The 26551-nt window shown below is 41.1% G+C and overlaps 2 protein-coding genes across 4 annotated transcripts in view; one reads left to right on the forward strand and one right to left on the reverse strand.

The window, feature by feature from the left end:
• osbpl6 (oxysterol binding protein-like 6) overlaps positions 1-17482 on the forward strand; it is a 38941-nt gene extending 21459 nt beyond the window's left edge. Inside the window, exons 8-23 of one of the 2 annotated variants that reach the window (XM_083997428.1) lie at positions 126-229; positions 796-888; positions 1565-1733; positions 2763-2893; positions 4839-4943; positions 5351-5482; positions 6473-6560; positions 8452-8705; positions 9167-9304; positions 9757-9820; positions 10039-10117; positions 10691-10835; positions 11575-11719; positions 11885-12011; positions 12187-12309; positions 15785-17482. In XM_083997428.1, coding sequence (XP_083853554.1) covers positions 126-229; positions 796-888; positions 1565-1733; positions 2763-2893; positions 4839-4943; positions 5351-5482; positions 6473-6560; positions 8452-8705; positions 9167-9304; positions 9757-9820; positions 10039-10117; positions 10691-10835; positions 11575-11719; positions 11885-12011; positions 12187-12309; positions 15785-15896 — 2009 coding nt within the window. In that variant the 3' untranslated portion in view covers positions 15897-17482. The remainder of the gene's footprint in view (positions 1-125; positions 230-795; positions 889-1564; positions 1734-2762; positions 2894-4838; positions 4944-5350; positions 5483-6472; positions 6561-8451; positions 8706-9166; positions 9305-9756; positions 9821-10038; positions 10118-10690; positions 10836-11574; positions 11720-11884; positions 12012-12186; positions 12310-15784) is intronic. The other variant, XM_083997429.1, reaches the window with a different exon arrangement.
• A 1950-nt stretch (positions 17483-19432) lies between these two features.
• prkra (protein kinase, interferon-inducible double stranded RNA dependent activator) lies at positions 19433-26551 on the reverse strand. Of its 2 annotated transcripts, none has more exons than XM_083997497.1 (8): positions 26318-26551; positions 24078-24253; positions 23638-23719; positions 22319-22397; positions 22095-22212; positions 21910-22004; positions 21634-21796; positions 19433-20944 (listed from the first exon to the last, which is right to left on the reverse strand). In XM_083997497.1, the coding sequence occupies exons 1-8, from the start codon at positions 26356-26358 to the stop codon at positions 20787-20789; spliced, it is 912 nt and encodes a 303-aa protein (XP_083853623.1). In that variant the 5' UTR covers positions 26359-26551; the 3' UTR covers positions 19433-20786. The 2 variants fall into 2 exon arrangements, with proteins under 2 accessions (XP_083853623.1, XP_083853622.1); XM_083997496.1 differs by having other exon boundaries at positions 22319-22418.

Raw genomic sequence — 26551 nt, forward strand, 5'->3', positions numbered from 1 at the left:
TTAAATCAAGCCTCGGGCCTTAGGATAAGTCCTTTCGGAACCACTGAGCAGAGGATTGATGACTATTTCATGACACATAACAATGAATGCATGTGTGTGCGCGTGGGTGTGAATTTTATTTTCAGAGCTTGCACGATGCCAGTCCAACCTGACTGAGCTGAGCCGGTTATTGCAGAGTCTGGAGATTCTACAAAGGACACAGTCAGCGCCCAATTTTACAGAAATGCAGGTAAAACACACACACACACACACACACACACACACACACACACACACACACACACACACACACACACACACACGTGCACATCCAGAAACACACACATCCATGGATACAGCAGAGAGAGCAGGAGAAGCAATTTAGTTGGTTCATTCAGAGGTTTCTCTCTACACTGCAGTGTGGAGTGTGTGTGTTTTCTGTGTGTGTGTGTGTGTGTGTGTGTGTGTGTGTGTGTGTGTGTGTGTGTGTGTGTGCCTGTTAATGATGTAGCATTCAGCATTCATTACCTGTCTACACTGATGGGAACCAATCAGCAGCAGCGACTTCTCTAACAGATATAAATCTAATCAAAGTTTTGTTTTTTTGTTTGTTTCATAGTTTTTGGCTGAAATGTGTTTTTAACACCACACATTCCATTTTGCCTCTAAATTTTATTTGCAACTCATTTGTGGTAGTGTTGTCTTATGTCTGTGCGTTAACTTTTTTCTTTTTCTTTTATTTTTTTTGCTTTCTCTGTGATGTGTTTTGTCCTATTAACCACGCTTTTCATATTTTCATCCACGCGCCCCACAAAGATCAATTGCGTAGAATTGTCAAAGAAAGAAAAGCGCTTGAACAGAAGATGGAGAACAAAAAGTGTCGGCAAAGACGCAAAATTCCAGCTGCAGGTACCAGATTTCTACATTTCTACTCTGTTTCTATTACTCCCAAACACATACACAATACAATTTGATTATAACATAGAATCAATTAATTAAGTGGTAAAACCTCTCAGATGTGAAGATACTGCACCTTTCCATAAACTGAACATCTTCGAGTCTTGAACAACACGTACACCAGACCGCTTAGCTAAAAATAACAACAGCTCAGCTCCATTAAATGAAAATCGTTGCTCTCTGTACCCCGTTGTAACACAGGCACAGCTGAGACAAAATAGTTTTTCACCTTTTTTCTGTCCTCTTTTGTGCGTTTGTTCTTTTCCTTTTTTTTGCTGTTTAATTATTCTACACTGCAATTGGCACTTATTACTGTGGTGTGTCATTGCCTGAGTAATGATTTCTCCATCATTGCTAATTCACCCATATTTTACTTAATATATTAATCTGTGCTTCCTGAAAAGATTAAATGTGTTTTTATCCGTTGTGTTTTTTGAACCAACTCCCGAAATTAGTGACAGAATAAAGCCTCTTTACCATATACATTTCTATAACTACGACAAGTAGTCAACGACGAGCAGACGTGTTTTGTCTGTGTTGTGTTTTGGATGTCAGACACACAACACATCAGCAGTTTTGTGCCTTGCAGGTGATTGACCGGTCCTGTGTGGTCCCCGTCTCTCTGCAGGTCCCTCTGTCTGCCAGCATGTCCCCTGTCCGCCTCCACTCATCCAACCCCAACCTGTGTGCCGAGCTGGTGGACTTTCAGCCCCCTGTCTCCCGGCTGACGGACAGCGTCGAGTGTGCCAGTGACTACATTAAACTTCAGGAGGAATTCTGCACCATCGCCCAGAAAGGTAAAGGCACTGCAGGCGGTTTGCATGGCTGCAGCGTTACCAGGGTGTTATCAGGCGAGATATGCCCCAATGCCCCATTACATATGTAAATCTTAAAGGACAACTCTCGAGTTTACAACAAAATGGATCTTATTTTCCTACAGCAGTGTAGGCTGTAGTTTCTGTCGGTTATGATAATGGTGGACTCAAAGAAGTCATGAGTCGGCGGAAAAAAAAAAAAAAAGAAGGACATTAACCACAAGCGGTCTGATGTTTAGATAGATTTCAAACAAATCCGCAGATTAGCCAAACACACTGGGGGATCTTTGGCTGAGCTCAGGAGATCCTGTGTGGAGGTGGGACAAACCTCCGGAAGGACAAGTGAGGCCAAACATTTCAGTTGAGTTGTCATCAGATCAGACCAGACAATCTTGTTTATTTCAGCCTGAAACTTCACTTCCACCTGGAGCTCATAATGTAGCCATGAAGCCCAGGTCAGTAAAGAGGTTTCTCACTTTCCTCACAACACATCTGGAGCTCAGCCAGAGTGACCTCTAGCTTCTTGATCATCTCTCTTTCCAAAGGCCTGAGTCCTTCTTCACAAATGTCACAGTAAAAGCTCTGAATACTTATGTCAGTGTGATATTTCAGTTTTCATTCCCTAATAAATACAAACAAATTCAGTTTTTGCTTAGTCATTTGGGTATTGAGTGTACAGTAGAAGACTTTCTATATGCAGTGTATTTTTGAAAATTGTTATACAATTATGTGGAGTTCTCGCTGAGATACTCAAGACATTTTTCGTGCCAAAGTAGAGCTGAGACACATTTGGGGTGCAAAGCAGCACAGGATTAAAATCAGGCATTAAAAGCAGTTTTTGAAGTTTCTAAGTTACAGCTACGTGAAATGTATGATGAAGAAAATAGACGTGAGAGGTTCACAGAGTGTTTTCGAGGATAATGATGATGGTGACTGAGCAACCAAGGGAAACGGTTACTGTGAAAGGACGGGGCTGATCTTCATTTTTACCGTCTTGCTCTGTCCCTACAGTCCACTCTCTGCTGAAGTCGGCCTTCAACACTGTGGCCATAGAGAAAGAAAGGATCAAACAGATTCTGTCCGACCAGGAGCAGTCGGACCAGTCGGCCCAGATCAACTCCCTCAGGAAGTCTCTGTCGCAGGTAATGAGCCGCTTTTAACCACTGCTCATGATGCCTCTGCCCTCAGACTGTTAGTCGAGCTATTAGTTAATCGAAACCTTTTGTCTTTTGCCACTTTATATTCTTAATGCTCAGTCTGATGCTGTTTAACATATAATTACTCAGAGAATTACTGCAGTGGTGCTTCGGTGTCTTTAAACTCTCACTCATTTTGTAGTTGTCGTGTTATGAGATAAGCTCATTGTGACGAGCTGTCGGATAAAACACACACGCTGCAGGTTATTCCAAGCAGTCATGGTAATCACAATTTTAAAAAAAAGAAGAAAAAAAAAGATGATGAGTTGAGATGAGAACAGAAGTGAGTCGTGAGAAGTCCAATCATATTTTTCCTGTATTAATTGGGGAGAGAGAGAGAGAGACGTGCACAGTAGTTCATTAACCGTGCTCCTTGGGGCTGTCTCTCTACCCCAGTGATTTAATTGGACGGTTCCTCTGCTAACAGTTGACGTGTTTCAGTGAAATGTTTCTGCCGCTTTATCTCTGCTTTGTGCTTAATTGGATGCTTGTGTGACAATGTTGTCACAGGCAGGAGGTCAGGTTTGTTAATCGCAAAGCTCTGTGGGAAGTTGGTGGTCAGGAGTCGTGGTTGTTATGGCTACATCTGCTGATGTCAATTATTTTAATCCCTCTCGGGAGGCAGTAGGAATTATTGTCTTAATAATGTTTTTTGTTTTAATACTTTATTGTACTTGTTAACATGCATTCAATATTTTGTGGTGACAGTGTTAACAAGCTGCAAACCCAACTTTTAGCTGTGTGTTATTATCTCACCTAAACAACCATGAGGCTAATTTGTGCTGCGTCGTTCCGATCCTGACTTTCCCTTTTTAGCTCTGATGTTGGTCTCCACCAGTTCCTAGGAAAAAATATTTGTATCTTTAGATGCTAATAGCCTCACTGTGCTCAACAGCTGGTTGTGAAAATAAACCAAAACAGTCTAAATGTGGTCCTTTTAAAACCAAAACAAGGAGCTGAAAGAGGCTAAAATACTCTAACCCTTTTTTAAACAAATATTTTAAAGATCTATTAATTTATAATTATTTATAATTTATTAATTTATAACAATATTCTTCATCATCAGTCTTGTAGCTGCTTAATGAGTAACTTAACATGATGGTTAACACCTCCAGCTTCTCTCCTGACTCTCCCACCCACAGTCACCACCCCACCACATATCATACTTTTGTCACAGTCAAGACACAGCACCCATCCACATAAAAATTCATCCCCTGTGCCCCTCTAATCATCCATCTCGTACAAGCCTCATGTAGGGACCCTATAGTTTCATGAATATCTCCTCCTTATTGTTAAGTCTGAAAATCAGTTGTTCGTAACTGGCTATTTTATTCATTTCTTCCAGCCATTCATTAAATTGTATAATATTTTTTTGTTTTCCAGTGTCTTAGAGCAATCCTACACCCAGCAGTAAGGGTCAATCTACACTATAGAGTTTGCTGGAGTGATAACTCTACTCCCTCTGTTATTATACCCAAAATACATAAAACAGGGCTCTGAGATAAATCTATCCCAAATACTTTGTTAATGAATCATATTGTATTTTCCCATAGGTTTTGTGTCTTTTCTAACATGACACTTTTAATTATACTTATAATCATACATAAATTGGTCAAATTAATAGCATTTTTCACAACTAAAAAGAACAAAGTAAGAAGGTGGATTTTTGATATTCTTTTGATGTACTGGGGATTAGAGTACATATTTTTTACACACATGTTTTCCAGGTGTAGCAAAGAGTGAGATCATTTAATCCATCCAGCCACTGATGAAAACCAGGCACACAAACATTCCTGCAAGAGATTTTTCTGTACATCTGTGTCATGCCACAATATCAACAAACTGTTTCATATGGGCTGTAGAAAAACAATCCACTCTCTCTGTCGTCCAGGCCCTGTCCCAAAACGCAGAGCTTCGCACTCGACTCAACCGCATCCACTCTGAATCTGTCTTGAATGAACAAGTTAGCGTGAACATCATCTCCACGCCTGATGAGGTAGGTCACTGTGGTCAGTCTGTCACTGATGGAGCTAATTTCTGACCCCTGTGTTGCTACAACACCGAGCCCTCCGGGGCCGGGCCAGGTAGTCGGAGTGTTTGCTTCCTGCGTTTGTCAATTGCAGTATTGATTCCTGTCCTTATAGATTGATGGTATTTCCAGTACACTCTGGCAGGTAAGCTTAATAGATCATTATTTTATGCAGAACCTGACACCAAGGTTAATGGAAAAAAATGACTAATTAGTAATGGATGGGAGGTTGCCCTCTGGCAAGGATACACATGCTGCACGATGTTGTCTTCTCGTGGTGTTTTGTGTTTGTCCGGGTCTGTGTTGGTTCTTAAAACTGTCACTAGAGCAAGGAACAGTGAACGTCTCGTGTGTTTGCATGTGTTTGCCCGCAGGCCGGCGAACAGATGGGGATCCCTCTGACTCAGCAGGCCTCTAATGAGAGCCGACTGTCCATGTCAGAGTCTGTCTCGGAGTTCTTTGATGCCCAGGAAGTGCTTCTGTCTGCTAGCTCGTCGGAGAACGAGGTATAACGGAGGGGGACAGTTGAGACGGCGGTATGGACTGAGGATGAGCAGGAGTTGCTCAAAAAGGAGGGGAGGGAGGGGTGGAGGGTTGTGTGTGTGTGTGGGGGGGGTGGGGGGGTGTGGGGGGGGGGGGGTTTGTTAAAGTAGCCCTGCTGCTGGGAAGCCAGATAAAACGTCACTGTAATGGCTGGGTGTGGTGTAGAAATTAGTCAGCATTTAATGAAGGCAGCAGGAAAAGCCGAGATAGCTTATAACAGCAACTCAAACAAACTCATGTACACAGGACGGCTTTTTATTTTTTATTTTTTCATTTTTTTAAATCTGCCCTGAGGCATAATCCTTCAGTTGTGTCTCAGAATAATAACACTCCTCTTCTGACTGCCCTGTCTCTTGATTTGCAGCCCTCTAGCTTTGTTAAAACGGCAGTTTAGCCCATCACCCAAAACAATCATTTCTGCCGTGTTCCCATTTTTAACTCCCGTGAACACCCTGATCCAAATATATGTGGCCTCTGAACAGCCATCCAGCATTGTTGCTCCCCAGGCATGCATTGACCCATGTTGAGGGATTGCTCTCAGAGGAAATTCATCAACCCGCCTCCATCTCTATCCTATAGCTCCTTACAGCAGACACATCCAGACCTGTGTGTGTTAGACTGCGGGCCAAAACCTCCACTAGCAGCAGGCGACTATAATAGAGGGCTATTACATCAAGTGGCAACAATATGCTCGTCTTCGGCGGCATCGGTGGCCCCGTTGTGTTTTTCTATATATAAAGTATGAAAATGCTGCAGTGTCTCGTCTCATGACTGCTGCAGTGGGACAGATAGCCGATGACTGCTGCAGTTTGGTAGCCACTGGCAAACTGCAGCGACTGTTGTATGTGTGCGTGTGAAGCCGATGCCGCGTGCCGCTCTGTTCTGATCAGAGTTTGCGTTGTACTCGACTGCACTGACTCACTCTCCGCTCTCTACCTGTTTCCCCCTAACAGGGCTCAGACGATGAGTCATATGTCAGCGATGTGAGCGATAACATTTCCGAGGACAACGCCAGCGTGACTGATAACGTCTCCAGACAAAGTAGGTCCAATTCCACGAGCCCCACACCAAGCATCTGTACTTCTCTATTTTAGAAATAGGGGGGTAATAATAATAATAATAAAGGAGAGGATCGACGCTCAGCGGATCAACTGTGCTTCCCACACAGAGACGTGCGCTCTGGCACTGGCGAGCTCATTTATCCGTGCGGCTGAGGCAGTTGACTTTGCAGTGTTGCTCTGTGCCAAGGGCTTCTCTTAGGCTTTATGAAAGCTCTCTGCGTGAGCAGGGATGGGATCTCCCTCCTCCATCTTTGTCACATACCACACAGTGATGGATAATATCTCATGATGATGAAAACACCGGGTTTCAGTACAAGTCTGAAGTCGTCTGGGGAAAAGGACACGGGGGGTTGGTCGTATCATTTCAAGGAGACTGGAATAATCAGGAATAGCATAAAAAAAGTAAATAAAAGAAAGTATTAAAATTTTATTACACATTTTTCACACAGAGCCACTGTCTTCACTGTGTGTTTGATGAGGTGAGCTGTAAACCTTCCAGCAACAGATCACAGCTACATCACACCTGTTGGCCTCCTCACGCTGGCTTTCCTTTGGTGTTTTAGGTCTGATTTTAAAATCTTATTGATTGTGTTTAGTGGCCTGGATCCTCACTCTGTTCCTGGCTTTTTACTCTCATCCCAGCCCGTATGAAGCTTCCTGAGATCCTCAGGCAGACATATTTTATCTGTTCCAGCGTCTGCATTGCGCCAGGCTAATAACCTGAGGAGATAGAGCCTTTTTATCTCGAGGCTCTGGAATGACTTCTCCTCGGGAAGACGACTGCATTAACCAAATTAAACTTTCCTTCTTAAAACATGATTTTAACAGGGAGCTCATCCCGATTTTACTTAAATGTTCTCTTTAATTTTGATTAGCTGATTTTATCCTGTTGAGTTAATGTAATGCCTGCACCTGATTTCCACTAATATTGCTGATTATGATTATTTTCTCAATTAACTGATTCATCATTCATCTACAAAGTGTCAGGAAAATGGAAATTTCAAGGTGATGACTTTGAATGTCCTCCTTTATCCAGTCGTATCAACAGCTGTAAATATTCAGTTAACTCTCACTTCACATGAATAAAGGCAACACTTGATATCCAAGCAGTCATAAGCACCAGGATTACTCCATATAATTTGGGTCTTCATAATTTGGTTAATCTGAAATTTATTGGAAATTGACATCACTTAAATCCTGTATCACCTGCATCAAGTTCTTCATCTTATGACCATGATCTCGTAGAAAGAAAGACTGCTTATCTAGATTATCTAGATTTGAGATCTAAATTGTTGTAGTTGATTCTGAGCTCATTTGTTTTTTGTGGGCTTTTATGCCTTTAATGGACAGGACGGTTGGAGAGAGACACAGAGAGGGGGAATGACATGCAGCAAAGGGCCGCTGGGTGGAATCGAACCAGGGCCACTGCAGTGAGGACTATAGCCTCTGTATATGGGGTGCCTGCTCAACCCACTGAGCTATACGACGCCCCGAGCTCATTTGTTTTAAAGTCTTGTTTTATGTGCCAAGCAATGAACACAGAAAACTGTGGGAGGTCGATGCAGCTGTGAATAAAAGCCTCTAAATTTAGACACTGGAAGTGAAGAGTTTTTGACAGTTTTGATTGAAAAGTGACAATAATGAACAGATACTAAACAATAAATCATCTCATTGTTGCAGCTTCCCCATTGTTCCCGAAAAAGTTTTGCATTTGATTAGATTCTGGATTTTATTTTTTTATCAGCTTGTGTCCTAGATTTTTGAAAGTGCTCCTATAATAAATAGAATTCCTCTTATTTTATTATTAAGAGCAAAGTTTCCATGATATAATGTTTATTGTTAATGAGGTGATGTGTTTTTTTATTTCCCAGTGGCCAATGGAGACTTTGCTGGCTGTTCCTTCCGTAACGGGCGGCGCACCTGCCTGCCAGCGCCGTGTCCCGACACCAGCAACATCAACCTCTGGAACATATTGAGGAACAACATCGGCAAGGACCTGTCCAAAGTGTCCATGCCCGTGGAGCTCAACGAGCCCCTCAACACCCTGCAGCGCATGTGCGAAGAGATGGAGTACAGCGAGCTGCTGGACAAGGCCGCCGAGACGGAGGATCCCTTCGAACGCATGGTAAAGAAGTCGGCGAGATGCAGCACGAGCTCTGTGTCGGATCAGATGTTAATCAGCTGAGGTGTCGAGTCTGAACAGCGTGACCCTTCACTGCTGCTCACAGAGCGACCAGTTGCTTTCTTTTGCTTCTGTAGCAGACTTTGGGGGGGGAGAGACAATTTTCAACTTGACTTTGCTGCTGTATTTACATGTCCATCACATCTATTTGTTTATATATGAGGTGACATTGCCAAACATAAGCCAGGATAAATAGTCCTCGACTCAGAGGCGTCTCTGTGAGGCGGCACTACGCTCCAATGCAGCTGTTCACCTCGGATCCTCCTGATTTTCTCTGTCTTCGTCCTTCGTGATAGTGTCCAGTGCATACTAATGTTTGTCTTACTCCTCTCAAAGCCTGTTAATGTGAGCAGGTTAATCCTGTCTCATTTACATTGGCCGTCTTGTTTTGACTCTCCCGACAGGTTCTCGTCGCCGCTTTTGCCGTCTCAGGCTACTCATCCACTTACTACAGAGCAGGAAGTAAGCCATTCAACCCGCTACTCGGAGAGACTTATGAATGTATTCGAGAAGACAAGGGCTTCTGTTTTTTCTCAGAACAGGTACGACAAATTAATCTTTTTGTCATCTCTTGCATTTGTCAACCCGCTGTGATCAGATCATTCAAGGATACTCTAATTTGAATTGCATGTGTGCACCTCTGTTTCACATGACACTGAATTTTTAAAGGTTGCACTCTTGATAACTTGGGTGTACAGTTAACCAGAGCTGCACTTAACGGTCATATCCATTATTCATTGATCTTCTTCTTGATCCATTGAGTATTTGTTTGGTCTAAATAGAGAAAAATGTGCTTTATAATTATTTCCCAAAGGTGAAGGTGACTGATTGAAATATTCAGGTCACGATCACAGATAAAACCGACAACATGTCAATGTTTCAGGAGTAGAATTTTTTTGCTTGGAAAAATGACTATGTAATATATGTATATAATGTGTAAACTCAATAACAACAACAACAGCTGTCAGAGTTTTTATTTGATCTCGTCTCACAGGTGAGCCACCACCCTCCCATCTCCGCCTGCCACTGTGAGTCTAAGAACTTCACCTTCTGGCAAGGTAGGTTACCTGACTAATTAGTGAGGGATCCTCCTCATGGGAGCTGTGGCTTATCACAGGCGCCGACATGACTCAGTTAGCCTTTTTAATATCCAGCTGACTGTTTACAGAAGAAACAGAGATAGCTTATTTTACCTTTTTTATAATTTGAGAAAAAAAAATGTCAGTGCTTTCTTCTTTAATTCTAATGAGTTTTTTTTTTTTCTTTTCCTTTTCAGATGTGAGATGGAAAAACAAATTCTGGGGGAAATCGATGGAGATTTTACCTGTCGGGACCGTGAATCTCATGATTCCCAGGTAACTTTGATCCAGATGGTCTGTGTAGCTGTTAAACCTAACAGCGTTTCTGATGCTTCCTCCTTGTCGTCCATATTATTGTAATCACCATTTTGTGACTAAATTGTGTTCACATTAGCATCCAAATTATAATTACGACAGAGAAACTGTTTTTTCTGATATATGAGAGTCGACACCAGCTGTGTGTGGCTGGTTGACTCCCCTCAAACCTGACAACAAATTATTTTACCGGTGCTGTACTTGTGCTGTGACAGCTCTTAAAAATACAAATGTCTCACCCATCCATGTGCTGCAGAGGAGTCCACGGGGAGAAGCAGGCCATGAATAATGTCCTTCAATGGGAGGTTTGAGGAGGCGTGTAATGCTATTTATATCACACAAAATCATTGAGACATGAACGCTGAAAATCTGGGACCACAGAATAGGCTCCTTTTTTTTTTTTTTTTCTTTTTTCCTCTGGATCAATGTGTGGATATAAAACGGATATTAAACTGAACAGAATGAGGATTCAGATCTTATGATGTTCACCAGCAGCACCTCGGGCTGATCAGCTGTTATTGCGTTACTCCCTAGGTTTGGAGATCAATATGAATGGAACAAAGTCACAACCTGTGTACACAACATCCTCAGTGGCCGACGGTGGATCGAACACTACGGGGAGATCACCATCAGAAACACAAAGAGCAGTGCCTGCCTCTGCAAGCTCACCTTCGTCAAGGTACAGCAGAGCCCCCTCATCAGCCATCACAGGGTTCCTGCAGTCTGCACCAAATTAAGATTTTAAGGCCTTTTTATCACCACACAGGGCAACTTCATGCCCGTTTCACAGTTCAAGTAGCAAAAGAGTAAAAATAAATTAAACTTGACATAAAGACAATTTAAATTGTCATAGCAGACCTAATTGCCAAACTTTAAAAAATGATGTCAAGTTCTCATAACAAGGACATCTCAAATAATGTCAACTTTGCATCAAAGGTGACATAACTTACCGAATGACACTTAACGACAGCTGTCATAAGTATTCATTGATGTTTATGACAGCTGTTATGTCATGGTTATGACAGTTTTATGTCAATCTTATGAATACCTATTCAAGTAAAGTGTTACCGAATATTCAGTTAACATGACCTGGGCCAGAGATCACTGTATGGATAAAACAACTGAACAAATTGAACTGAATTGAATGAAATGTTTTTGCTAAACTGACACTTTCTGTTTCTTGCAGGCAAAAAAAAAAAAAAAAAAACCTGACATTTGTAAATAAAATTAAACCTTTGCTGAAAAGGTTACAGAATATAAGTGTTAGATTAACTGAAACACAACATCATCAGTCCTAAATACGATCTACTACATATTTTAATATAATATTTGCTTCTCAAATAAATTAGCATATTCAACGTGGTAAGGTAAGCCTCATAGGATACACCTGAGCTAACAGCGCTGTCTTTGTTTTTTAGGGAAACTACTGGAGCTCAAATGTAAATGAGGTTCAAGGATTCGTGATGGATCAAGAAGGAAAAGTCATCCACAGGCTTTTTGGAAAATGGCACGAGGGCCTTTACTGTGGTGTCCCACCTTCTGCTAAATGCATCTGGAGGCCAGGTAGGCATCGTGTGTCTGGTCTTACTGGTCCACTGAAAGACTTTAAGGAACAGACAGGGAGACATATGCGCTATACTAGATTTTATTCTCTGACGCATTCAAAATATAATACATTGATATCTAACCTGTCAAAACCGATTGTTTGTGTCGTTCTGTCCTTGCCAGGATCCATGCCCACAGACTATGAGCTGTACTATGGCTTCACCAGGTTTGCCATTGAACTGAATGAGCTTTGCCCCGAGCTGAAAGACGTCTTGCCGCGTACTGATGCCAGATTCAGGCCCGATCAAAGGTGCAGCATCACATTCTCAGCAGCCTTGATAAGCCCAGATAACAGTGTGATATCTATCTAATCTGCCAATGATGTCCAGCTAAAAAAAAGCTGAGTTTAAATATTGAGTTATCGTTATGCTCTTTGTGTTGCTACCTGATTTGTGTAGATTGAGAATGCTGTTTGTGTCACGCAGGCACCTTGAAGAAGGGAACTTGGAGATGGCGTCCTCCGAAAAGCAGCGTATCGAGGACATGCAGAGAGCCAGGAGGAAGTGGAACGAGGAGAACAACATCAAACAGGAGCCACGCTTCTTCAAGTAAGCACAGGGACCAGCCGGCAGATGTGTGTAAACCTCTGTGTGGGTTCATGACTGAAACTGTCTGGAAACACAAAGACATTCATAAAATTGTGCGTCCCCATCGCTCGGTTCTATATACAAAGTCACAAAATAAACAAAAAACTCCTGGAAGCTCAGAGAAAAAAGGTGTAGACTGATGTTAACACAAACACAGTGACGGCTACAGACGTGTAATTCAACATAAACTTAGATTTATATCTATTTTCCTGCACAAACACAACTCTGTCATCACAACCTCTGGAGTCGGTCACTCCGAGTTCACAAATGTGCTGCTGAATCACATTGTCACATTGTGACAAATTCATGCCCCTTTGCAACACTTCTTGTGATGCAAAAGCTCTGCTGTCTCATTTCCACGGCTCCAAGTTTTGCAACAATTTGAATGCAAGACGTGTTAGAGACGACGCGACAGATTTGTCACTTTGTGATGTAAGAAAACACATGTGACCTTGAAGTGACCACTTGACCTCAAATACATCTTAAACCTGTAAATGTTTACACAAATGAAAATTTAAACATTTGAGATCAGCACCTTGTTCTACACGTTCTCAGACTTGACAGCATATTTCCCTTCATATACATTTCTTCGTGTATTTATTTGAATATCAACACTTCTGCCTACAAGAACACCACAGCAGCTGTTGTTGCCGTTGACACCCATTGACTCATCGCATGTGTCTGTTAAACATCATTTACTGTCTCATTCTTCATCAATAAACCTCAGAAATGTAATCTATGAATCAATCCCTTATGAGAACATCAGTAGAATGAAAAAGGGAATTAAACTACCCTTGCTATCTAAATAAGTAAGATATAATTCATTCACAACAATTAATCAAAATAAAGTGTAAATGTACAATCGATCTGACATTTACATCACTGTAGTGAAATTTGCAAACAACCTACTTATTCTTATTTGTCTCTCACCTTATTTCTTCCACCTTCATCACGCTGTCGTCTGATTGCTCCATAATCACGTTGTGTATACAATACATCATCTGCAGTGCGTGCTTTCATGTGTATGTGGTGCGTTACGTCTCACCACATATCGTATTGCTGTATTGTTTTTATTGTTGTCAAGGTTGAATTTACTGTCATTCTCGCCATACACAACAGGCAGCACTCAATGTGTATAGAGGAGTATAATTGTCTTCCTTCAGGGCAGGGGCGGAGTGGGGCACCAAAATCTACCGGGAAAATTCTGACCGCACCGGCCCACCATCGGCCCAACCCCCCCCCCCCCCCCCACACACACACACACACACACACACACACACACCATATTTCTGTACCGCTCACCGCTCAAACAGAGCTATGTGTCATTCCATATGGCAAAATATATGAGTGCCAGAAGCAAAAAAAAAAAAATGTGGGTGAAACAACTTAATTGGGGGTCTGGGGGTCCTCCCCCAGAAACTTTTTTGTAAAGGCTACACCATTTCCCATATTCTGGTGCATTTTAACCATGATTTTAACACATTGTTACTTTTATCTAGCTAAAAAAGAAGAAGAAAGAAATTACAGAAATACAGAATGTGAAAGAGCTGCAATTAGTGCCTCCCAAGCAGATTTAGCCTACTTAACACTGCTGACCATAACATTACATCCAGTCATGTTTACTCCTTTATTTCCCCCTTCTCAACTACTCTACAAATTGATTTTACTGACTATGCGCTGCAAACGCCACGGTTTCGTTTCGGGTCTCGTCCTACTCACCAACATGCCTCGGTGCCCATGGAGAAGACAGAGCAGCTGCTGCTGTGATGTGAGAGGTTCCGGCTCGTAACGGTACCGCGGTCCGCGTACCGCCGCCCCCTGGCCCACTTACAGTAAAGCACGGACTTTGTTGTCTTGTTAAATTAATATAACTTATAGATAACGTAACACACGGGCAGGACTGATCAGGTTTGCTGGGTAGCTTCCGTGAGTCGTTCTGTTTTTAGCCGCAGCTGCTAGTTTAATGATAACTTTCACAGTGACAGGCTGACGCATTTCCCATGAGGCTTTGCACCATTCTACATTACTTTAAGAACAAACAAACTAATTAAATTGCTGGTTATTTTATATTTTGTGGTCATGGAGGTTTTGTAACATTGAAGTAAAATAATTATATAAAGATAGGAGGCTAAACAAAAATCATTTAGTAGGCTGGATTGATGAGAGTCTGATTCACTATCGCAACCATGAGTGAGAGGTAGAGAGACATGAAGGGGTAGAAATAATGGGTGGATTAAGAACGTGGTATAGAGGTAGAGCTTGGAGATTATCGTGGGGACTTGTGATAATAGTTACTTTTAACTCATGATCACCACACGGCCACGCAGAGCAGCTTGCGGGCCGGCTCACTTGGGTTTATTGGCCGCCGGCCGACCGGGAAATCTCCCGGTCCTCCCGATGGCCACTCCGCCCCTGCTTCAGGGCTACGTTTCACACATAAGGACAATAAATACAATAAAATACTAATATAAAGAACCTAGTACTATTGTACATTAAGGGTGCACTCACACTAGGCAATCGTACCGTGCCCAAGCACGTTTGCCCCCTAAAGTCCGGATTCTATTGGTAGTGTGAGTGCAAGCGTTCCGTGCCTGAGCACGGTACACTTCCCTGGTCCGGCTCGGTTGGGAGAGGTGTGCTTGGGCACGGTACGCTTGGCCAGGAATGCGCACACGTAATACGCTGCGGCTCGTTCTCCACCACGTGTCTGCAACCGCATGTAAACAACAGTCACTTAACGATTACGTCGCGCCGTAAACATCGCTAGTTAACGCCGCTTTGATTAAACTTCAAGATAACCATGACAACTGTCAAAGCGCCGTTCTTTCTGCAGTCAGAGCGCATCCGCCGTGTTGGTATATCAACGTGATGACGTATAGTCGGAGGCAACCGTGCTTCAGCACGCTTGGGTTCGAGGTAGTGTGAGTGCGGGCCAGCGGGGGACAGGGGAGGGGGGGCATTCGGGCTTCAGCACGGTACGGAACAACTGGCCCTAGTGTGAGTGCGCCCTAACTCCAGCGCAATGACTTGGTGGATGTGGCTCTTAACATTAAAAACCTCAAATGTTCTGAGAGATTAGAAAACATAAAGTAGATCAAAATAATATCTACAACAATAAGAATAGAAGACATGAAGGCGGCAGCAGGAAAAGTGTAAATGGTTTGTCCACATCTTCTCAGCTCCACCACAAAAATGTACTCCCACCTCAATGTTTGTCATGTGTATGGGTTACTCAGCTGAGTTCATGAGGCTTCTCTGTTGCCTCAGTTTTGCTCTTTGTGCACTAGTGTGTGTGTGTTCAGGAAAGTGTGTATGCAGGTTTTTTTGTGCTTACAGAAAACATGTTTGGCAGCCAGGGTGACATGAGCACGATCGTGCTTCCATGTTTTCTTCTGGTTTATCAACTTACAACTGTGGCTCGTGTCTTTTCTTCCAGGAAAGTGGTGGACGCCAATCACAGGGAGCGGTGGGTCTCCAACAACATGTACTGGGAGCTCCGCAAGAACCCCGGCTTCATCAATATGGAACCTACAGCGAGCCTGTGGTAGCAAATGGATTCTTCTGTCAACCATATCGTCATCGCAGACAAGGAGGCTCTTACCTATGCACAATGAGGTGTTGAGAGAAACAAGGTTGATGAGTTAAAAAAAACAAAAAAACATTGGCGTGCATGGATAGGAGCGGCTGCAGAGCTGAGGGATGGCCTGATGCCCAGTGACCCTGGAGGGGTCTGTGGCGCCGCCACACGGTCATCCATCCATGGAAACATCCCGTAGGATCACCTTCATTGTGCTTGTCCAAGCTGGGTTGTCGGGGCAACAGTCGTACCCACTCCTATGTAGATCTACCCTCAGCTCCTTTGACTTCTGAGTATGTCCTTGCCTTAAAACGACATGTCACACGATTTAGCGCTTTTTAGTCGAAGCCATTTGATTTCCGACAGCCGTTTGGGTTAGACTAGTCTATGAGGTAGACATTTTGATTACCTACGATACCGTGCATGTTTAGAGAGCAGCTTTCACTGGCATTAAGCCGTATTTACTATGTCATCAATTATTGTAGAAAAAAGAGGTATTTTTATAAAATATCTGGGACTCAGAATTTAGTGTAAAAGTACTATGTGAATTGGCAGATTTTATTTATTCTTGCCTTTTAATACTGTTGAATCTGTGTGATAGCAGTACTCTCTCTTGGGAAGCTACTCATTTTACTTCAAAGCCCCCTCCCCCGACCGGGCCTCGTCCTCCCTTCAACCACTACTCCTGGCCCCCTCTGCATGGTTACATGAAACCAGCTCCTGAGTCACATGGTTACATAAATACATATGTAACTCCTTCCATGTGTCGTGGGCGAATCCAGTCTCAGTCAGAGCGGTAAATGCAGGTAAATGTATTTGGTTTCAGCAGCATAACGGCCTCTCAAACATTAGATGTTAAGTCATCTGAGTGTGGGGAGTCCTAAGAAAAGACGGAGTAGTAGGTTGTGGAGGTCGTGAAGTCCTCTGAGACATGTTTGTGCTCTATAATTAGAGCTGGCGGTGAAACATGAGTAAAACAGTCCTATATTTCCACTACAAGGCCAAACCCTCATTTACTCTACATCCAGCCACACCACTATTGATCCCCCTTTTAATGAACACGGTTTAATCAATAAATCAGTCATTTTCTGTCAAAGCTAATGATAAATTCCCATCACACTTTCCAAAGTGATGCCTCATGCACAGAATCTTAATTCTGACTACCAACCAAAAATGTTAATTTAATATATAGTGTGTGTGTGTGTGTGTGTGTGTAAATATATATATAAATATAACAATATATCTCTTGGCATTTTTGAATCTTTTACCAGCAAATATTTGTTTTATTTTATTGGTAAATGACCTAGATTATTAATTACTACCACAGCAGGTAATACATCTTATGATTAATTCATCAATCAAAATAAATATCTGCAAACCATGAGTCATTCAGCCTCCTGTGTAACGTTATGAAACACCAGAGACACCTGCAGGTCATCCCATGACACTGCAGTTTCAGGACACTGGAGGATGGTTTTAGATGAAAGAGCCCAACACATCTGTACAGTAACAACTATACTGTGCGAACATTGGAGATTGAAGCTGATATTTTAATGTGTGTAACTCGGTTCCCCAGAGACTTTACTGCTATGACGTGGGCTTCTGCAAAGCACCACTTACTACTTATTTGAAGTTTCTATATTTATTGCAAAGCAGATTAGCTTTAATGTTTTAACTAGTCCCCCCTCCTCCCCCTCCCCACTTCCTTTTGTGTTACAGAGTAAAGAAAATATAACACTGGGGCCTTTGATTGAAATCAACCCCAACACATTGCGAGCAGCCACACGTTGTGTACCAGAGCACATTTTAAGTTGATTGCCCCCCTCGTTCAGGGTGAGGACTCTGAGCGAGAGAGTGAGTGTATATTATATGTAGAGTGGAAACTATGTGAAGCAATTCCATCCTGTGTGCACTGTTCACATGGTACTGTAGATTACAAACCAGAAAAAAAAGATAGCACTGCTTTGCATCCATATTTTTTCTTTTCTTTTTTTTTAAACATATATGTGCTTTTTATCCCCTGATCACAAACTCATTGCTACGACTTGTCAGCATCAGTTTCACTTGCTGTGCCTTAATGCATTTATTAATGCCTCACAAACACACCACTGATGAGGACCCCCCCCCCTCCCCCACCATGCCAAGAAGAAGGTATGCCATTAACAAGTCAAACTCACATCGCACACTCTCCACCTGCCTACAGATGATAAACTGTACTGAGGAGTTAGCTGTGGACAAACTAATGTTGAGGGAAATGTCTTTGATGTTAAACGTTTAAAAAAAAAGAAAGAAAAAAAAAAGGTTTCTCTGACTGTAAAACGCTTGCAGTGTTCAAAGAGCTCCTGCATTGCTCTGCTACTCCCAACATGTAACCAGTACATTTTTGGCGATCACTGTAAATACAGCACATTTTTAGAAGATGGGTCACTACTGCAAAAAAAAAAAAAAAAAAAACCTGATTCCTTTCTCCTCCTACATCGGTGATTTTGTTGAACAAGACTGAATCCCAGCAGCGGGTGTGATGATGAGCGGAGGTTGGGGTAAATGCTTTGCGTAGTGTGTGGTATCATAGAGTCAGACTGTAGTAAAAAAAAAAAAAAAAAAAAATCATGAAACCTTCTCGTGCTTTCTTCGTCCATTGTTCTACCTGCATGTCTAGACAACTTAGCCTGCCAATGAATGTTGCAGATGCCTTATGACAAAAAGAAGAAAAAAAGAAGACGTTTTTGGTTTCTTAATCGGGCTCTCATGTTTAGTTTTTGTTTTGGACTGACATGTGTCACATGTCGCTCAGTTTCTTTCCAATCTGTTTCCTAATGGGTACCTTCTAAGTGCAATTTTAACAAAGTACATATCTCTCCATGAACACTGTACACTGCTGCTACATAGTGCTTGTTCTAATAAAACTGTAAAACTCAAGACGACGCAGAATGAGTGGTTTATATGCAAAGAAAATCCAAAAAGTCATTTTCATTGATAATGGAGCTGTGTTGAATTATCTTTCAGTCGAAAAAAAATTACATTTTCTATAGTGATGTCCTAAGAGGTCTAGTTGTGTCTGACCAACAGTCAAAAATCCCTAAATATACAGATAATAAAAATCATAAAACAAAGTAAAGCAACAAATTTAAAAAGCCAGAACTGCAAATATTCAACTTATTTTTTCTGCTCTAACTGTAAAAACTCTTCATATTAAGATAAACTACTCTTATCTTTTATGTGTGGATGTCGGAGCTTCACTGTGCAGAGTGACAGCAGGAACAGGGAGAGCTTCTCTGTGCTCCTTTTAAAATCTGCGTTTGAGACGTGTATGAGATGTATGAACATGATTTTGTGACGATAACATCCTCTGATAAAAGATTTTCCAGCGCAGCTGAAAACATCAATTGTGCAGCAGTTTATCATTTGAAATGAACTAGAATAATATAATAATGAATGAAGTAATATTTTGATTGTTATGTAATTATGAAAGGTGCACTTAAGTCACATATTAGTCAAATATGTTTACACATGTGTCTTCTTTAATACAACATAGAGCACAATTATCCAAATTATATCAATCACAATTCCTGCCAGAAAAACAATTATCAGGTGCTTCCCTTTCGTTGTTCAGGCTGAAATTCTGGGAATTTATTGTTAATAAGTCACAAAACAAACTCAGATACACTTCAAACTTCAAATACATTTCTTCTACCATCACTCTGTGTGGTGAGCTTTGAGCTTTCATGTCTCCTCCTTACAAAACCACACAAATCAGGAGCGAATGAACCCGTGCACAGGCCCTGATGTAATTGCCTTTGTACTAATACAGCAGAACGTGCTGCCTCATAAATTGATGGCTGTCAAGTGTTCGGCTCCCACGAGAGACATTTCATTCAATAACGCTGCAACAGCTCCTGAAAGCACCGCAGCAGATCTTGCTCTCTCAATACTGTCTATTGATCATTCACAGACACCTGGCTTTTTTTTTTTTTTACACATGTTGTTCCTGCTAAAGGATACCAGTCGTTAAATGTATTTAATACGTCACAGATTTTTACTTCTAGGTTCTATGAGGCACACTGCAACAAAGAGAGACAAGGCTTATAAAGTCACACGTCACCTGCTCTGAGTCAACCAGATAGCAACAGCAGGGATTGTACTGTAGACTGCATTATGACAGATGGGAAAGAGGAAATAGGAAAAATAAATGATTCAATTGCCCCGTTGCATATCAAAGCATAGATCATTCTTTCGACTTTAAAAGCCAGAATAATCTCTCTTCTTCAATTCACTTCCATTTTCAGGTGACTATTGCTTATTTAAGTCCAACTAGAAGGCGGGGGAACTCTGAAGCAAATTAAAGGTTATTGGTTTTCTCTGCTGGAGAGGAAAACTATGTGGAATAAAAAAATTTAATGAAGTCACCTGGAACGTTAAAGCATCTCCATCCTATTTTTTTTAAAAGAAAAAAGGCCAATCATTCCCAACATCGTAAAAAATAAATAAAGCAAAACAGCTTCAGCTAATAATGTAAAAAATAAAAGTTAAGAGGAAGCGTTCCATAATAATTTACACGCATGAAGTTCTTCTTCACATAATTGATGTCTTATATAAAATATGATGGTATCTTAAGTTCCTGACGACAAAAAATGTAAATGTGATTTTATGTGTATAGTTCATGGTGATGAGCCTTTTATACTCTGGAGCATGATCTGCTTTTGTAGCATTTACATGAACTAAAAAAATAGACCTGACCTCACAATGTCCATGGGCAGGAAGACTACGTGGGAAGAACAACCTACAGCCTCATCATGACTAGACATCAGCTGATGATATATGTGGCAATGTGGGTGAAACGGCTCGTGGACTTCGGTGGCGTTTACTTGTTGGAGGCCATGATCTTGATGTACTGGAGGGCGCTGTGTGCCGCGTCGTTGTGCGCATTACCACAGGAAATGCCGGTGCCGTGGCACACGGTGACAGGGGAGGTGGACAACTCTGCCAAACACTGGTACTGTCCGTTCACGGTCAGCTCATCTGCAAAAAAAGACAAAAACACACCATGTGACACAATAGGTAAATATGAATAAAGCTGTTTTCTTTAGGGGTGTGACATTCAGTTCAATGCACCTTCACCTCTGTTGCTGCCATCACAGACAATCTCCCAATTCCTTCAACTCTCTGTAGGTCCGACCCTCTTATATTGTCACTATGTATAGATATAATAAATATTTTAATTAAAATATAACTTAATAATAAATAATATAATAATATAAATAACAATCCTTCAAATCTTCAATCAGAACCAGTTTTTCCTCTGTACCTAAATTCTAGCTTGGTGGAAACACAGACAACAGCACCAACAGCGTGAGAGAATTCTGTAAAAAGATATTAGCTATCAAGTGTCAGCATAATTTGAAGCATGTACTAATAATTCAAAACAAAATTATACACTACTTAGAGATTTCATTATTACCCCAAATATGATTTGATCTATTATGAAATGGATTATAAGTATCTTCTTAATGTTTTTTTTTTTGCTTGTTTGTTTTTAATCATGCCCTGATGCCACAATTAAAGTAAAATTTGGATATAAACCTTCTACTTAATAATCTGCTTTATCAGCCTCTGTCCTGGGGACAGCTGAGACAGGACTGAGGAAAACAGGAGCCATGCTGGATTGGAAACACTCATCACAAACACAGATGCAGTGTGGGCCGTCTCACCAATATCAAAGTATGTGACCTCGAAGCCTTGTTCCTTAGACAGCTCCAACATCATCTGAATGTAATCTGTGTTGGGAATACTCAGGGGGTTCCTCCTCAGTAAAGACATCTTCTCTGCCGACGAGTTCCTCAAGTTCTCAAATCGCACGCTTGGTTTAGGCGCCTGAAAAAAAGAGACGTGAGATGTTACAAGAAAACTCCTCATATTTAACTCTGAAACGCTGCTGCTGCTGCCTTCAGAGGTCGCTAAAAGAATGCTAGAAATATTTGACATACCCATGTGATTTCAGAGCAGCCAGACAGACTTTGAAGCTTTACCACCATTTTCTCTGCCGCTGCCTTTTTTGCTGACTTTTTCGAGTTTCCTGTAGCTGTCAAAACACGAGACAAGAGAGTGAGAGCGGGATGGATGATTTAAGAGTTACAGCCACTTTGATGCATTTTACATGAATATCTCATACCCTTCTCTGACAGGGACTCCATTCGACAAGTAACAGTGAATTCTTTCTTGTGCGGCGGACCAGCCTCCGTTACAACTGTGTATTCAGGAAGACGCCATCCTCTCTGCAACGCCAGCTCCTACAATGAAAAAAGAGAAAAATAAGGGCTAGTATATTATTTACTCAACATTTATAAACCATGTATACACGGTGCATTCACAGGGAATCCACTACAGCTTACACACCTGCAGTATCCCCACTGAGTTGGGGTGGTTGTTTGGTTCTGGTGCATCACCATTACTCTCAGGCTTCACAGGAACGTTCCTGTTGGGAATCATATCAAAGCTGCAGCAGATCACCACAGACTGTCAGCGACTATAATGATGGATTCATCTGTCATTTACTTAGCTGATTAATTAACTCGTGCTAACTTCTGACACTTTAATTTGCCTATTTTATTCATCCAACACAACAAATCAAAAATATATTCAGTTTGATGAAATAAAATATTAATTTCGATAAATAATAACAATAAACATTACCAGGGTATATACAGGAATCTTAAAGCTAATTTTAATACCTTTTTAAGACTTTTTCAAGACCATCTCAATATTTTTTAATACCTCACCGCCACTTCAAGCTGTACCCATTTACATCAGTGACACTTTTAACGCAACAGTTTTAGTTTGTGATAAAGACTGGACCATGATACAACAGAATTCAAAATAGGCTAGGATAATAAATCAAAGGCAAAAAAAATCTTCTTTTGTTTTTTTTAATGTACCGGTTCATCTTTGTTTTTTAATGAAATGAATAAATTAACACACTTTTACAATGTTTTTAGGACTCAAACTCTTGGACAGCTAATTCAGAAAAAAATAACTTTTATTATTTATTTTATTTTAAATTTAAGACTTTATAAAGTTGTGAAAAGACTTTTTAATACTTTTTAAGGGTCTTAATTTTCACAAATTTGATTTATCACCTTTTAATACTTTTCAAGACCCCGCGGATACCCTGATTACTTATATGGCACGTTTCATAATGTAGCTCAAATGCTGAAAAAATAGGAATACTAATAAAATAACTATTAAAATAGAAATTACACTATAAAAAAATGAAGGTCCAGAAACAGAAAAAAAGTATGGAGGCTGAAAAAGGTAAATATTTGGTATTTGTTTACTAACAAATGACTAAAAACAAATTGATCACTACTGCTACACAGCTCTGCACTGCTAAAAATGTTACGTCAGGTTCACTTTAGGGCTACAGCTACTGTAACCATTTTCATTATCAGTTAATCTGTTTTTATTGTTGTTGTATTGTTTAAATTGCTATCTCAATTAATTGAAACAGTGAAAAATTAACAATGTAATTTACAAAAGCCCAAACTAACACACTCAAATTTATGTCAAAATATTCACACTTAAGGAACCTGGAAATAGTGAATCTCTGCCATGTTTGCTTTTATAAATAATAACGTCAATGATTAAATGATTACTAAGTTAATTGCCAATCAATATTATGACCATCCACAGCGAGTTTCTGTCAGATCTCTACTCACACTGCTCCGGCGTCTATTTGCAGAATATTCAGGGCGGCCTCTGCAGCCATGTGTTTAGCTGCCTTTTTACTGGGACCTTGACCTGAAACACAGCCAGACACAACAACACTGATTATGTAATATGTTACAGAAATGATTCTTTAAAAAGCACCACCACCTCAAACCACTTAGCAACCAGTCATGCATGGCTAAAGAAAAACAAACATGCCCATAACATAAAACTTTAATGACTATTTTAAACGTTGGAAACCCTGAATCAAGTTTTGAAATGTGTCTCAATTGAGTATCAGTATGAAAAGGGAGTGGTAAAATAAAGAGGAAACAAAAAATGTTACTCTTTATGACTGGATTATTTCTCATCAGCTTTACACTTTAGTGTAATACAGGGCTTCATTCGTTAAGCAGCCGTCAGCACAGTCGGCATGGGACTGTTCACGTACCTGTGCAGTTCACCTCTCCGATGTTCACGCTGAAGACGAAGCTGGGCTGATGAGCCTCTCCTTCAGCCTTCTCCAGCACATACACAGGAAGGTTGCCAGATTTGGTGCCATATTCATGCAAGATTTGTATGGGTGTTTTCCCAGGACTGTTCCTCTGCACCTCAGGCGTGTTCAAGCTTGTGTGTATTAAACAAAGTGTGTACAAACAGTTAATCAGAGGTATAGTAGGGTGCATTGATGACAAAAAACAGCAGACATTAACGAACGCAGCATGAACATGTTGTCAGTGTCAATACTTGTGCCTTATTTTTTCATTTTGTTGGTTTTCTATAACAGATATTGGTGAATAATCAGCATAAAAACATAACACCAAAAGAAGTCTTCATTGTTATGGATGTATTTTTAAGTTGACTAGTTCCTGACAATCAATTCAAAACTGTAAATGCTTTATAGCTGCAACAAACCTCTATTTTCATTATTGCATTCCCAATTAACTCATCAAGCTGTCTATAAAATGTGAGAGAATAGTGTGAAAATGCTTGTGTTCCACGTTCCTAGTGTCCATGACACCTTCATGTTATTTATGTTATAGTGTTTACAACAGTTAAAAACAGAGACAAGCTGTGAATTCTCGATTGCGAGAGGCCTCACAGCTTTTCTGAGCCCTTCGTGCACACTTGTCACTGCAGTGCTGCAGACGTATTCCCTGAGAACATTTCACAATTTACAGTCCTCTGACATAAACTACACTGGGTTTATATGGGACGTCTCATATGATGCACATTTAAAGAACTGACAAGAACAACTTTATGGGGCAACATGTAGCTCAGTGGGTTGGGCAGGTGCCCCATATGCAGAGGCTCCTCGCTGCAGCTGGTCCCGTTTACAATCCTGAATCTGGTGGCCCTTTGTTGCATGTCGTTCCCCTTCTCTCTGCCTCCCCATTTCCTGTCTCCCTCAACTATCCTATCAATTTAAGGCAAACAGCCCCAAAAAATATACTTTAAAAATAAAGGAATGACTTTACATAGCCTACATGAACTAAAACAATCACTCTGTCTGCTTCATTGGTCTCTGAGGTCTTGTCGAACTAAAACGTTATCATATTTGATTAACCCAGGCCACAGAAACCACTCTGCTAAAGATGAATGAAGTTATATACGGTAAGCCTGTGAGTCCTCAACTAAGCTGCTTGCTGATGTAAAGGATGCTGCACTGAACTTCTATGTAACAACATCTAGGCTATTGCACGTCTGCCCGTCCTGGGTGAGGGATCCCTCCTCTGTTGCTCACCCTGAGGTTTCTCCAATTTTTCCCTGTTAAAAGGTTTCTCCATGGAGTTTTTCCTCAGTCGATGTGAGGGTCTAAGGGCAGAGGATGTTGTTGCGATGCCATGTAAAAAGCCCTTTGAGACAAACTGTTTGTAAAAACGGGCTATACAAATAAAATTGCCTTGCACCTTGCATCAGAAACAGCCTGTACACACTCACACACAGCAGTAGCACTAAGGAGGCTGCCCAGTGAAACCTCAGTCTGACCCACTGACACCTGAGCAGCTTCACAGGAGCAGATGGAGGTGAGGAGGCGTCTCCTCATTGTACTCATTTGTCTTTCCAGATCATAAGTTACCATGGCGACCCTTCGGTGACAATGCACCACGGATGTGACTGCATGACTTCTTCATTTTAATCAAATACACTCTCGTAAAAATAAACATGAACTACACGCATGCGAAAGGGATAGATGATTATTTTCATGCAAATTTTGTTCAGCTATAATCACTGATAAATATCATGACAGATTATTTTATTAGTTTTATTCTGAAAACCCAAACTAGGCTACTCTATCCTCTCTGCTAGCAGCCAGCTAAGCTAACACGGGTCAGGACAGGCAGCTCGCTAACAAACCGTCTTTGACTCAATTAAAAGTATATTTATTCATACATACACACTCTGCAGATAAATGTAGAGGTTTAAATTCAGTGATATAACTTCATGAGCGTTAATAACATTAAGACCCAGTTATTGCTGAAACAGTTTACATTTAATCGTCGCGTTTATTTGATCGGTTGCAGTTTCATTTCCTCTTCACTGGTTATTATATTATATTTAGCCGTGTTAGTAGCTCTTACTTTAGGCGTTGGTATTTAAGAAATGATGTCACTGTATTAGCCAATGCGAAACACATTTCAATAAATAAAAAAATAAAAAATAAAAAAAGACTTTACAGGATGAACTGACCTGGTGTCGGCTGGTGACTGCTGGTATCCCTCCTGAGACATACTGACAGGTTTCTGTGGTCAGTGACTCCGCTCCGGGATAAATGCCACACACACACTGCTGGAAGGGGTCCTCCTGAGCATCTAGTTACGTTACTGTGAGGAAATGAAGTGGCCTAAATGCAAAAAAACAAAAGAAACTAAAAATTTCATCAACTCCTCATTGGAGCCTGACCCGGGGAAAACTAGTGTACCC

This window comes from Trachurus trachurus (genome assembly GCF_905171665.1).
Source record: "Trachurus trachurus genome assembly, chromosome: 21".
NCBI lineage: Eukaryota > Metazoa > Chordata > Actinopteri > Carangiformes > Carangidae > Trachurus > Trachurus trachurus.